General features: G+C 46.2%; 1 protein-coding gene across 16 annotated transcripts in view; it reads right to left on the bottom strand.

The window, feature by feature from the left end:
• Positions 1-717: 717 nt before the first annotated feature.
• Positions 718-12,719, bottom strand: part of SRRM1 (serine and arginine repetitive matrix 1) — a 17,050-nt gene continuing 5,048 nt past the window's right edge. Inside the window, exons 4-18 of one of the 16 annotated variants that reach the window (XM_062508922.1) lie at positions 12,103-12,273; positions 11,778-11,893; positions 11,198-11,305; positions 10,553-10,762; positions 9,925-10,044; positions 8,133-8,413; positions 7,945-8,025; positions 7,530-7,616; positions 6,763-6,907; positions 6,503-6,544; positions 4,666-4,770; positions 3,666-4,127; positions 2,538-2,715; positions 1,910-2,104; positions 718-1,707 (exon numbers count right to left, since the gene is read on the bottom strand). In XM_062508922.1, the coding sequence (XP_062364906.1) occupies positions 1,603-1,707; positions 1,910-2,104; positions 2,538-2,715; positions 3,666-4,127; positions 4,666-4,770; positions 6,503-6,544; positions 6,763-6,907; positions 7,530-7,616; positions 7,945-8,025; positions 8,133-8,413; positions 9,925-10,044; positions 10,553-10,762; positions 11,198-11,305; positions 11,778-11,893; positions 12,103-12,273 (2,406 nt within the window). In that variant the 3' untranslated portion in view covers positions 718-1,602. Of the gene's footprint in view, positions 1,708-1,909; positions 2,105-2,537; positions 2,716-3,665; positions 4,128-4,665; positions 4,771-6,502; positions 6,545-6,762; positions 6,908-7,529; positions 7,617-7,944; positions 8,026-8,132; positions 8,414-9,924; positions 10,045-10,552; positions 10,763-11,197; positions 11,399-11,777; positions 11,894-12,102 lie in introns of all 16 variants that reach the window. The other 15 variants (XM_062508923.1, XM_062508920.1, XM_062508915.1 and 12 more) reach the window with 15 other exon arrangements.

The following is a 12,719-nucleotide window of genomic DNA, read 5'->3' as shown; positions in this document are numbered from 1 at the left end:
AAAGTGCAGGAGCTGCTGTGAAACCTCCCTTCCCAGCCAGGATCTGCCTCAGGTTAAACCCTGCACAAGGGCAAGGGAAGACTCCTCAATCTGCACACTTCACTGGGGACATCACAGCTACTGCAGCTGTAGCACAAAAAGAATTCAAAAGAATTCAAAGGCACCGTCCAGAGGAACCTCAGGCTTCAGAACTGAGCTGATTTCAGAAACACAGCTCGAGTTTTTACAAGAATTCCACAGCAGCAACCCAGCAAGTTTCCAGTGTGATTAAAAGGGGATTAGGACTGGATAGTTTGTAAGGTCCCTTCCAACCCAACCCACTCTATGATTCCATGATTATGGAAAGGCAGGGAGCCCCCAGGACTCCTCTCACACCACTACAGCTCCTTCTCCAAGTTAATCAAAACTGGTGTTCATTTCTTGCAGGGCCTTCAAACACTTGACTTACTCTGACCAGCAAATTTCACAGCAAATATTCAGTTTGAGCTTCTCCATCCTCTCATTGCACTGCCCAGGTAAGACTCCTGCTTGGCAAGAACTCCCCAGGAGCATCACTAATTAAAGGGCTTTTCCTGCTCCCACAGGCCACTTAAAAACCCCAATTTTTCCAGACCCAGCACAGTGGATCAAATTTCTTCTCATCTCTGAGCAGTCATTAACCCTGCACAAAACAAAGCTGATTAGCAAATGTAAACGTCCAGATAAAAATAGCCAACATCTGTTTAAATTTAGAAATTTATTTTGTTTAATCCACAAGCTTTATATAGCTTTAGTTAAAAAAACAAAAACAAAGAACAGTGAAAACATGACAATATCCAAAGTTCAGGTTCCTCTAAACTTTCAAAGAACACAGCTCTGAAAGTTGCTCAGACCATTCTGAAGAACCGTAACGAGACAAGATTTATGAATGGGGCAACGACAGCTCACAAACAAAATTTATGGAACTGAAGGAATTATTTTTTTTTTCTGGGATTGCTGATCATGGAAACTGCCCTTTAAAAAAAGGAACATAAAAATACAAATGAAATTCCAGTGTTCCAAATCAACATGTTACATCAATATAAACCCACAGTGTCCTGGTAAACAACACGCTTTCATTTATGTACCACTCTAAATTGCTATTCTTGATTGGCTTTAATGGAGACTATACAGGCAACAGTAGAAAGCATTAAAATAGAGATGTACTTCCTTGAATTCTGCAGTGGTTTTACTCCTGGGCAAGCCTACAAACCACAAAGGTTAGTAGCATCATGTGATACAAAAGAAGTCAAATGAGACCCTCACAAATTCTGCTCAAGGCTCTGTTGGACTTCAAAGAAACGAGGGAACTGACAGTCATGTTTCAAACCTCCAAAACAAATTCCTACTGCTTCTAAAAAGTCTCACTCTAGATGAAATTATGCTGACTGTCAATGAAAGAATGTCACTAGTACACTGTGGACACCTTTTGTAATGTAAATCCATGCCCTCTGTACATGGTGAACCTCAACCTAGCAATTATTACAACAAATGTTATATTCTAAAGCTCAAACACATTTAGCAATTTGAAATTGAATTCTGAGTACAAACCAAATAAAATGTACATTATATCAAAGGGTTGGCCTAGGAGGGGGGGGACACCTGCGCCTTCCTCATGGACCTCAGGGCCTTCTCCCTCAGGTGCTTTTCTAGGTCATCCAGGTTGTCCTCGGGTTCACTCTCTGTCTCCTTCAAACAAACACAAAGAGTTGCTTCAAACACCCCAGGCCCAGCCAGGCTGAGCCCTCCCAGCACTGCAATCCCCACACAGAATGGAATCCCACACCCCCAGTCCCACTCTGGAATTAGGGCTGTCAGAACACCAGCAGGGCAGGGCACATGCCCATCCTGTTTGCTCACACTGGGCCTTTACAAGGTCCCAAATTCTCACCTTTTTGGGTTCTGTCTCCGTTTCCTGCTCTCCCTGTGCTGAGGTGGTGTCTGCTGCAGCCACAGCAGCAGCTGCTGCAGCTGCTGCTGCCTTCTCCTTCTTATGCTTTTTGTGTTTCTTGTGCTTTTTATCCTTTTTATGCTTCTTATCCTTCTTTTTCTTCTTCTTCTTGCCACCACCTTCTTGATCTGAATTCTGTAATAAATAATTCCACAGATGTTACAACTTATCCCTAAGGCTTCCAACTTCTCTGGCGAAGAATAGAACTGTCCCTGGAAAACACCTCAGAAGAGGTGGAGATCCCAAACAATCTGAGTTTGCACATAGCATGCTTAGCATAAATAAACCCCCCCCTCACTCTGCCAATCATGAAACTCATGTACACTCATGAAATGAGACAGACTTTTTCCCAGAAATCTAATTTTCTATAGAACACCATTTTCTTCCACACTTGGGAGATGTTAAGCTTGAAAAAATTTATGTTACAAATTGTTTTTAGAAGCTTTAAACTACGAAGAATCACCCCAAGCAGTTTTCCCCCTGTGAATAACCCTGGGGCTACTCAGCCTTCCTGACAAGAGCCTGCCCTAGAACCCAAAGCAGTTCTGCTTCCCCAGCAGACAAGTACCCTGGCAGGTGATGGGCTCTGAGTTGGGCTCTTGGCCTTTTTTGCAGGTGACCAGTTGGCAGAAGGAGAGCGAGAGCGGGCAGGAGATGCAGGTCCTTGGTGTTTTTTGGGAGCTGTCTCAGGTGATCCTGAGGCAGATCTGGACGAGGACACGCGCCGGGGGCTGGGGGTGGAAGCCCTGGGGAACACAAGAGTCACAGTCAGAGGTGAGACACAAAACAAGGCAATGTCAGCACAAGAGCCAAATGAACACCTGTGCTTTAACCTGGTCAAGCTGCACTTAAGATTTAAACCGATTTTAAAAAAATAAGATAACTGCTTTGCTGATGTCATAAAAAAGGCAAGACATTCCAAAGCAGAGTGGATCCATAATGCAGATAATGAAGCCTGAAATCTGTCAACAACTCTGCTGCTGCTGCTCAGAACTGCGGGCTGCCTTTCTGGTTTAACTAAGTTATTATCACATTAAAAGTCAAGAGAACAGCAATGCTATATCATTGTGCAAGGCTTTCCACTCAGCTATATTTTCTTTCTGAAAACAGTCATAAACCATCACCACACTTTTTACTGTCTGCTCACAAAAGCAGCATCTCACTAAAGACAAAAATATTTACCATTTCAGTAGTTTATCATGAACAGCCACTTATGGAATTACTTCTGAGCTAGTGAGAGGTGCTGGTCCCCTTCCACAGTTAGGTTTAAAGATAAAGTTAGGTTTTCTTTAAATCCAGCTATTAAAGGGAAGGATCTGGAGAGACCTCATGGCAGCATTCCAGGGTCTTATAGAGAGGGGCTTTTTACGCAGGCAGCACAAGGGGGAATGGCTTCCCAGTGAGATATTGGGAAAAACTTCTTCCTTGTGAGGGAGGGCAGGCCCTGGCACAGGGTGACCAGAGCAGCTGTGGATCCCTGGCAGTGCCAAAGGCCAGGTTGGATATTGGGCTGGGAGCAGCCTAGGACAGTGGGAGGTGTCCCTGCAATGGCAGGGGTGGCACTGGATGGGATTTAAGGTCCCTTCCCGCCCAACCATTCTGGAATTCTGTGATTCCTGAAGTGCTTTCACTGCATTCAAGCTAAACAACAATCCCTCATCAAACCCAAAGCAGACAAGAGGAGGTTTTTTTTTACTTTGTTTTCTTGGGTTCTGGTGTTCTGGACACCCTCCTGATGGGCCGGCTGCTGGGTGAGGGCGACTGCCTCCTCTGCGGCGACGCCGACGCTCCCCGGCGCGGTGGCGGGGGGCTGGAGGAGGGGTGGGAAGCTCGAGGCCGTGGTGAAGGTGAATGCCTTTTGTTTTGTGGTGGAGAACGTGTTTCCCTGTTGGATCTGCTGGGAGGAGACCCCTTCCTGTGCTTGGAAGATACGGAAGGGGAGCGCCGTTTAGCAGTAGGGGAGCTCCTCTGTTTTGGTGGTGGGGAGTGGGAGACTCTGCGCTTGGACTGGGGTGAAGGGGAGGCCCTTCTTTTGGGAGGGGGAGGAGGAGAAGCTGTTCTCCTCTTGGGAGGGGGAGATGGGGAATATCGCCTCTGGATCGGGGGGGAGTATCTCCGTGGAGAGGGAGAACGTCTGCGTGGAGGTGGTGATGGAGACCTGCAAAGAGAACAAAAGTTCAGGGGCCACCCAGGCATGGCAGTCAGCAGAGCCCTGCAGTGCACCCAAAGAGAGGGAAAAGGACTCCAGAGCTCTTTAAAGTTCACCAAATTTAAACTAAAATTCTTTAGAAGTTTTACGAGTTTAAAATAGAACTCTTTAAAATTTATCCAGAAAGGTTGTGGGTTGCCCCATCCCTGGAAGTGTCCAAGTTGGACAAAGTTTGGAGCAACCTAGGCTAGTGGAAGTTGCCCCTGCAGGGGGAAGGTCCCCCACAGCAGGATGATCTTTAAAATCCCACCCATCCCAAACCATCCCACGGTTCTGCAATTCCAAATTTGCAGCAGCAACCCAATGACACCCAGACCGTGCACCCACCACACCCAACCTCACCAACACAACACAACACAACACAACACAACACAACACAACACAACCCCCTCAGCTTCCCAGTGAAGGAACTGGGAGCAGGGCCCTTTTCCCATGCCCAGAGGAAGTCCCCAAGGCCAGAGCAGGCAGGTGATGTCCAGCGTGGTACCTTCGGCGAGGCGGGGACGGGGAGCGGCGGCGCCGGGGCGGCGGTGCCGGGGAAGGGGAGCGGCGCCGGCGCGCGGGGGGCGGCGAGGGGCTCCTCCTCCTCCTGCTGCAGGAAACAGGCACTCGTCAGGAAACTGCCAGCTGAGCCACCAGCTGCTTTGTGCTCTGCTTTCACTACACAGAATCTGCTCCTTCATGCACCTTTAAACAGAGTTCTACTGGGAGTATTAATGGAAAGAATTGTACTTAAATCTCCTTGAAGAGTGTGAAATGGTGAGTGCTGGATTGTGACCCTAAGCCCATCACAGGTGTCTGACTGGGACCCTGAACAAGTGTCTAACTGGGACCCTGAGCTCACAAGTGCCTGACTCTGACCCTGAGTCCACCACAAGTGTTTGGCTGTGACCCTGAGCCCATCACAGGTGTCTGACTGGGACCCTGAGCCCATCACATCAGCCAGGACACAATTCCACATCTGCACAACCTGATCCATCACTAGCTTGTAGCCAGAGAAAGACCAAGTGGTTGTGATAAGTGATGGATCACGTGCTGATTTTGCCTTGGGTGGAGTTAATTTTCTTCACAGTGTGAAATTGTGCTCCATTTGAAATCCAGTATTATTTATTTATTGAAATGTGGTGAAAAAAACCCGGAGTGGTTGCTAAACTGCAGCTCTGGATTAAAATTGTTCACCAAATGAGCAATTTTCTGCTTTGCAGGGTTTACAACAGACTTCTGGAAGGGGGAATTTTAATCCAACACACACTTGCATAGAATTTTAAAGGAGAGGAGTATTGGTGAAGTGAAATATTCCTTTTTTAAAAAAAATGCAATTAAGATAAAATGACTGGATAAGGGAAAAATGAGAGCAATTAAAAAGCAAAGCAGCTCATTTACATGAAGTGAGATTTGATTTCAAACATGCTGGGTGTTGCTCTCCAAGGCAATGAGACACACTTTTACAGATAAAGAGTTTGTTCCAAAATACAACGTTCTTTTATGATCCAAAAACCCCCAGCCTTCACATGTACTAACAGTCCTAATTAAACATGTATTTATGCAACAGGCAGTACGTGAATTCAGTGTGCTGCACAACAAGATCAAAGCCTTTGAATCCCAACCTGTTTTCCATAGAAATGTTTGACAGGATCCATAATTAGGAAGGTCTGCACTGGGGAGGGAGTCATCCTTATCCCCTACATCATGATGTGTGCTGTGAGTATCTGCTAGCTAGGGCTTAATTACAGCCTGCTCAAGGGTCATTACATCCAATTAATAAATCCATCAAGCTTCCTGCACCTTTCTGTATTCCTACATCAACACAGAGCAAAAAGTGACACAAATAAAAAAGTCTCTGCTGTTTTACTGATTGTCTATCTCCAGCAGTCCCAAATATCTCATGAACTGAGTAATGAGAGCTTTGAAAACTCCAATCAGCTCTGACCGAGCAGATCAAGACCTTAATTGCTTGTTGCAAGTGTGCAGGAAGGTTTGAGTCAGTGGCAGCAGGAATCCAACACTGCTCATCCAAAGCTGGGTGTCTGGAGCGAGGAGCCCCTGAGGAACACAAGTGTTCACCTGCTTTCAGGCACCAGTGAGATGTAATAACATCAAAGTTATTGATGTCACAGGCTGATGTGAATTAACAAGGGCTGAGCAGTGAGGGACACGGAGCAGGTGCTGCTCCTTCTCTTTTTGCCAGGTACAACAGATGAAGGAACACGTCAGTCTGAATTTCCCTCCTCATAAGTGTGCAAGTCTGAAGGACAAAGGATGGCAAATGCTTATCCATGCCAAAATAAATGACAGCCTGCTTAAGAGATGAATTTCTAACCAACCTTTTCATCACTGGTGATTGCCACCTCTTTTCCATCTGCATCCTGAGAGCAGTGGAGGGAAAACAAAACAACAAATCTATCTGCCATGGATCTGAGGCAAAAACGAACACCATCAAACAAAAGGAGCAATTTTTACCGAATGAGTGCAATGGGAAGGAAATCTTGAAAGAAGACTGGGCAGAGTGGGCATGACTTGATGTGTATTTGGTGAGAGATAAACACTGAATGAAGGAAGGGATGGGTTAAGCTGAGGCAGTTACCGAGGGGAGGAATCCTTCTGGCGCCGGCGGGGCGAGGGCGAGGGGCTGCGGGAGTGCGAGTGCCGGCGGCGCCTGCCCACCTCCCCGTTCTTCACGTTCGACCTCTTGGGCCTCTCCTCTTCTGAGGAAGATGAAGAACCAGAATCTGCAAATGTAGAAGAATCACTCTCTGGGAAATGATCCTTGTGACACTGCTCACTGACAGGGTAATGCTGCGGTTCAAACCAAGCTCCTCTCCCGCCAAACGAGAACCCGAAATTTAAAAGCAGATCAACTAAAGGTGTTGGTTGAACTCAAGTGATGAATAAACCTCCCAGACATGGGTAAAAACACTTGCAACCATCTAACTGTCCCCATAAAATCTGGCTGGACAGATAATTTAAAAGGTGAGCTGCAGTTGCTTTTTGAAAGTATGTGGACAAAAATACCCAGGTGAATGTACTGATCTCAAGCATGAAAGAGTCCAAAGTAAGGACACATGAAGTAATCCACAGCACACAGCTTTTGTGTGTGATGTTAAGAGTTTAAAAGCACAACTTTTAAAGTTGAAAATCTATTAACAAAAGATGTAATAACCTTTAAAAGTCATACTTTTATTCTTACTGAGCAATAATTAAAGTGACCTCATTATGAGTGGCAAATCTGTAATTAAGTTTACAATAGCACTGCAGAGCACAGAGCAAATAGTTTTACTCTGTATTTGAGCTTAACTACTTCCTGCAAAAGTAAACTACAACCCAGTTTTAGGGAATTTCTGTGCTCCATACCAGATGAAGACTGTTGATTTTGCCTCCTGTACTGGCGCCTCTGTTGGACAGAATCTGCTGCAGCCATTTTGCCTCCTTTGTCTTCTTCTGAAAGCACACACAAGGACAGGACACTTAAACCAAGCATACAGATTTGCCTTACGGAAGCAGAAGCAAAGTTATGGACAGCAGAACATCAGGTGTGGGCTTTCCCCCCACTCAAATCTTAAGATAACATAAGGCTGGAACACACTTAGGCTGAACTTGCATTGTGAGCAATCTTGGACAGAGTAAGGCAGTAGGAGTGATCCCCTCTAGAGTTCTGAACACTCTTGCTTTCAACACCAGACTTCCAGGAGGGCTCAACACTTCACTACCTACGTATTTTTGACTAAAAACCCCACCCAGGAGCAGAGCTGAGAGGCCAGAGCCGTACCTGATTCCGACAACTCCGCTTTCCTGGGCTTGGGTGCTGGCGAAGGAGATTCTCTTTTCTCAGTACTCTTATGTTTGGGTGCTACAAGACAAAACAAAATAACTCAGCCTCAATTCCACCGCTACCAAACGCACAGGTGCTCTTTGAGGCACACAAAGCCCCAAAGGGAACGTTAGGTTCATGATGACATCCCTCACCTGAAGCCCTGCCCGGTGAGACGGAGCCGCGGCTCTTGCGGGCGCGGTTGGACTGCTGGGGGGAGGGCGAGCGGCGGGGCTTGGCCGGGGGGGTGCCGGGGGGCGAGGGCCGGTGGCGGCGCCTGGGGGGGCTGGAGGAGGGGGACAGGCGCCGTGTCTTGCGGGGAGGGCTGGACACGGGTCTCTTGGGAGGCTTCTTTGGTGGAGAGCGGGAACGAGACGAGGATGAGGAGGAGCTGCTGCCGGACAGCGAGGCCGAGGAGCGTCTTCTCCTGCAAATCAAAACCCGCGTCAGGTTCCTGGCCGGCCGCAGAGGGGAACATCTCAGCACAAAGAACAAAGAAATGCAGTTGTTTGCAAGCACAGACACTGAGCCACAGACAACAGCACTTCCCAAACATGGTGGACAGCCTGCAACACTTGGTTTGGAGAAGAGGAGGATAACGACCAATCTTTCACAGTTATTCTTAAACTACAATAGTGAGCTAAAAATTGTTAGTGTCACCTTCACTGGCTTTCTGTCAATCTACAGGCTACAGCTAAGCTTTGCCCCTGGAAACAATTAGTTTTGGTTGGGCTCTCTAACTTCTGGGTGGTTAAGAGAATTGTCTGTGTTAGCACGTGTGACTTAATAACCCCCAGAGCAGATCTGGGTAAGAGTTTAGTGTGCAAGGACACTAAAATGTTTTACACCAGGAGGTGAAAATTTCAGACAACTTAACAACTTAACAATTCAGAATCGATCTATCCATCCTTATGTTTTAGTCTTTCATCTTTACTTTGCAATTTTAAAAGGTAGGGCCTCAGAATTCTGCGGCAAAATTTGTGGCAAGTTCTGTTGCAATTGTGTACCTGCAGAATCCACCTTTGGCTGCAGAATTCCTGAGAACCTGGAAAAAAGAAACCCTACCTTGAGTGAGATAAACATTTGCTGAAAGGGAGCTCTTGTACATCTTGCAACATACATGTTTGATACTTTTCACAGTTTTCCCAGTAACTGTGTGAAATGAACATATTGACAAACTCAGGAAATAGTCATCACCTTGTCACAGAAAAGAAGTGTTCCTTCCTCAAAAATAACTGCTGTACACAAGAAGCATCACTTTGATTCTCTTCCTGTGAAGAGGATCAGAATTTGTTCTCTCCCCATGAAGTAAAATGTCTGTTCTGACACTGCCAAAAGCACATCATTTACTCTGCAAGGCAGCTAAGAGCTTTGTCTCCAGAACAATTCTTATGTTGTGAAAAATGTGCCTTTCAACACCAATGGGCAAATCTTGAAGAATCTTAAGTAAGAGAACACGAAGAAGAAACATAATTCAAGTCCAAATTTAATTTTACGTGCTAGAAATGCAAGTCATAATTAAAAATTCCCAACCAGTAAAATTCAATTACTTGTTCTCATTTTTTTTTCCCCAGGCAGGAAAGAAAAATACTGAGACTTTAGCAAAAAAGCCCTAAGAGATGTCACGTCAGTCTGTGCTGGGAACTACCCAGACCAATTTGAAGAAGTAAAAAAGAAACAAAACTCTCAAACTGCCACTTTTCAAAAAGGTGGAATTCTCATCACTACCATAACTCAGAAGAAATAATTTCACAGCTGCAGCTGTGTTCCCCCACAACACATTTAGGAAACGTGCCACCGCAGTTTTTCTATCGCTCTCATCACACACCTGCCAGAGCTAAGGTGAGACGAACGAGGGAATTTTGCTAACATAGCTACAGTTCCCTTCAACTTTCCAGGTTTAGCACTTCCAGCTGTCTCAAAAAGCAGGGCTCTTACCGCCTCACGGGGGATCTGCTCCTCCTGTGCCTGGGTGGGGGAGGCATTCTCCGGGGCGGGCTCCTCCTGCGCGGGGACGGCCGGCGCCGCGGGCTGGGTCGCCTTCTAGGGGAGTAAGACCTGTCACAATCAGAAATCCCAATGAAAAGCAACTATCTAACTTCCCTAGTTGAGGAAATTTATCCTCAGGGCACTGAGTGCAGAGTTGCTTTCCTCCAAGTGCTGTATTTAGGTGAGGATGCCAAATGTACAGACACAATCGGGGCTTTGAAGTTTGGACAACATCTCTCTATTAAGTAGTAGAATAAAAAAAAAAGGAGGCAAAGAAAGTATTTTACAGCATTTTCAGTATCAAATCCATGTCCTAAAGAAAGGCTACCCAAATCCCATTATCAGTATTAAGCAGCCCAATTCCTTCTCCAGTCAGCGCTGGCCACCGTGAGCATCTTCTCATAAATCAGTACAAACAGAACACTCCCAAGCACAGTTATGCACCAAATGCACCCTTCTCATTTGGTCCAAAACATCCCCAGCTCAACACCTCTAAAAACATCACTAATCAAGAACATGACTGGCACCTTCAGCAGAAAGTATTCTCAACCTTCACAAGCAGCACCTGGAGCCCTACCTTGACCGTGATCTATGGCGCCTTCTGGGTCGAGAATGAGATGGAGAACGGGATCGGGATCTTGACCTGGACTTGGACCGAGTTGGGGATCTCTGACGAGTCTTCTCCTTCTCCTTCTCCCTCTCCCTCTCCTTCTTTGAATTACGTTCTGGTGAAGTTTCCTTAGTCTCTGGTACAGGAGGTTCAGGTTTAGGAGCTTTTGGGATATCACTGTTAAAAATAAGGATTTCATTTGTAAGCACATACAAACCACAGCCTGCTGAGTAACATTTTAAAAGCTGCCAAGATATTCCCCTACAACATTTTCCTGCCTGTTCTCTGACAAATTGCTCCAGAACTGTGAAAAGAGCTAGAATGTGGTACAACGATTCAAAAAGGAGAATAAGTAACATAGAGGCTACATGATGACAGCCAGCTGGAAGTCAAGATGACATTGTCACAAGTGTTAACGATGAGCAGGACAATGAAATCAAAGTGGCAGCAAAGCACACTGCCCTTAGAATCCTACACAGGACAAAGAAACCTCACTGGAGATTCTCAAACGCTTTGGCTGCTGCAGGGGCACAGGCAGGAGCAGGCACTGCCCAAGCCAAGCTCCAGCGAGGCATTAGGATAACAATTCCACTTTTTAGAGGCAATTCTCACCTGTTTGAAGCTGCCTCTTGCACAACAGTCTCCTTTGGTTTCACGGAGGGTTCTGGCTCAGGAGTGGCCTCTTTCTTCTCGGGGACAGGGGTGGCACTGCGGCTCTTGGTGCGGTGGTGAGGGGAGCGGGAGTGGCTGCGCTTCCGCTCGCGGCGCACGGGCGACGAGCGCCGCCGCGGGGAGGGAGAGCGGGACTTGCGTCTGGGGAGAGACACGGGGCGCTCACAGCTCTGGGACAGCCAGCAGCACAGAGCCCTCTGCACCCACGCACGCCCTGCACTGGCTGCTGCATTTACAGCACAAGCAGGACTGCGTTTTCTGCTGCTGACTGACGGACAAATTAAGACGTCGAACAAAAAATCCAGCCCCTTCAAAACCAAGGCTAACAAAGCCTGGAACAGACAAGCCACCAGAAACAACACCCCTGTCAGAGGTGCTCTGGTTTACTTGCAGTTCCTGTTCAGCACTAGGTCAGGCCAGCCTGCTACAATAGCTAAGGGGAGTATTTCCACAGCTCAATTAATTCTTCTCTGCCACGTGTCCTCCCTCTGCTCCCGATATTCTACCTGTGCATTTTCATTACCTTCTTGGACTCCTTGATCTGTCTCTTTTCTCTCTGTTGTCTTTGTCTTCCTTATCTCTCTTCTCTTTGTCTTCATCTTGTTTCTTCATGGAAGCCAGTTTCTCCTGCTCTATCTGTGCAACCAAATATCAGCACTTAACTCAGAGGCAGCACACAGACCTTATCAAATATGCATGTCCAACACCAGCAAGTATCTGCTTCAGGACTGGGATGTTTTGCCCAGACAGCAGAGATCTGCTGATCCCAAAATGACTACAGGAACAGCCACCAATTCTGCCCCATGCTCACAACTCACCCACAAATCCATTTAAAAGAATCCTACCTGTCGTTGTTTTATTTCTTCTTTCTTCAGTTCCAGAAATGCAGTTGGAATACCAGCAATGTTTTCTTGTGCACTTAATAGAAGTGGCCACAGCTCTCCCATGAACTCCCTAGCATTTTTCCCATTCAAAAAACCAGTCAGGTTGATTTGCATCATTTTGGAATCTGGGTTCTGCAAAGAGATATGACAGGAAGACAAACCGGTTATCTGAAAAAACAACAGACAGTCTCTATTAAACTTAAATTAAAACTACCATGGGGGCTAAAATACATATACACTCAAAAACTACTTTTAAAAAATCTTTCCCTAGTCATTTCTCATCAATATAAGTTTATTGTACTATTAATTTTTTTTTCTTTTCGTGCCTTACCATAAATATTCAGAAAGGCCTGTTAATCCTTTGTGGGTTTTGGAAGTATTTTTGGACCGTGTGGCTGCTCTACAGGAAATCAGGGGCCTTTAATTTAACACACCATTTACAATGCTGCTACGAGACTTCAGAATTACGTTCTAAACATAATTTTCCTGGTGGTTTTGATTCTGCTCGCTCGGAAATCTCTCTCTTAACATCTGCACAAGGGACAGAAGCTTTGTCAGTGCCTAGCACTGGAGATGGC

The sequence above is a fragment of the Cinclus cinclus genome, chromosome 26, assembly GCF_963662255.1.
Source record: "Cinclus cinclus chromosome 26, bCinCin1.1, whole genome shotgun sequence".
Classification (NCBI taxonomy): Eukaryota; Metazoa; Chordata; class Aves; order Passeriformes; family Cinclidae; genus Cinclus; species Cinclus cinclus.
This window is presented reverse-complemented; position numbering and strand designations above follow the sequence as displayed.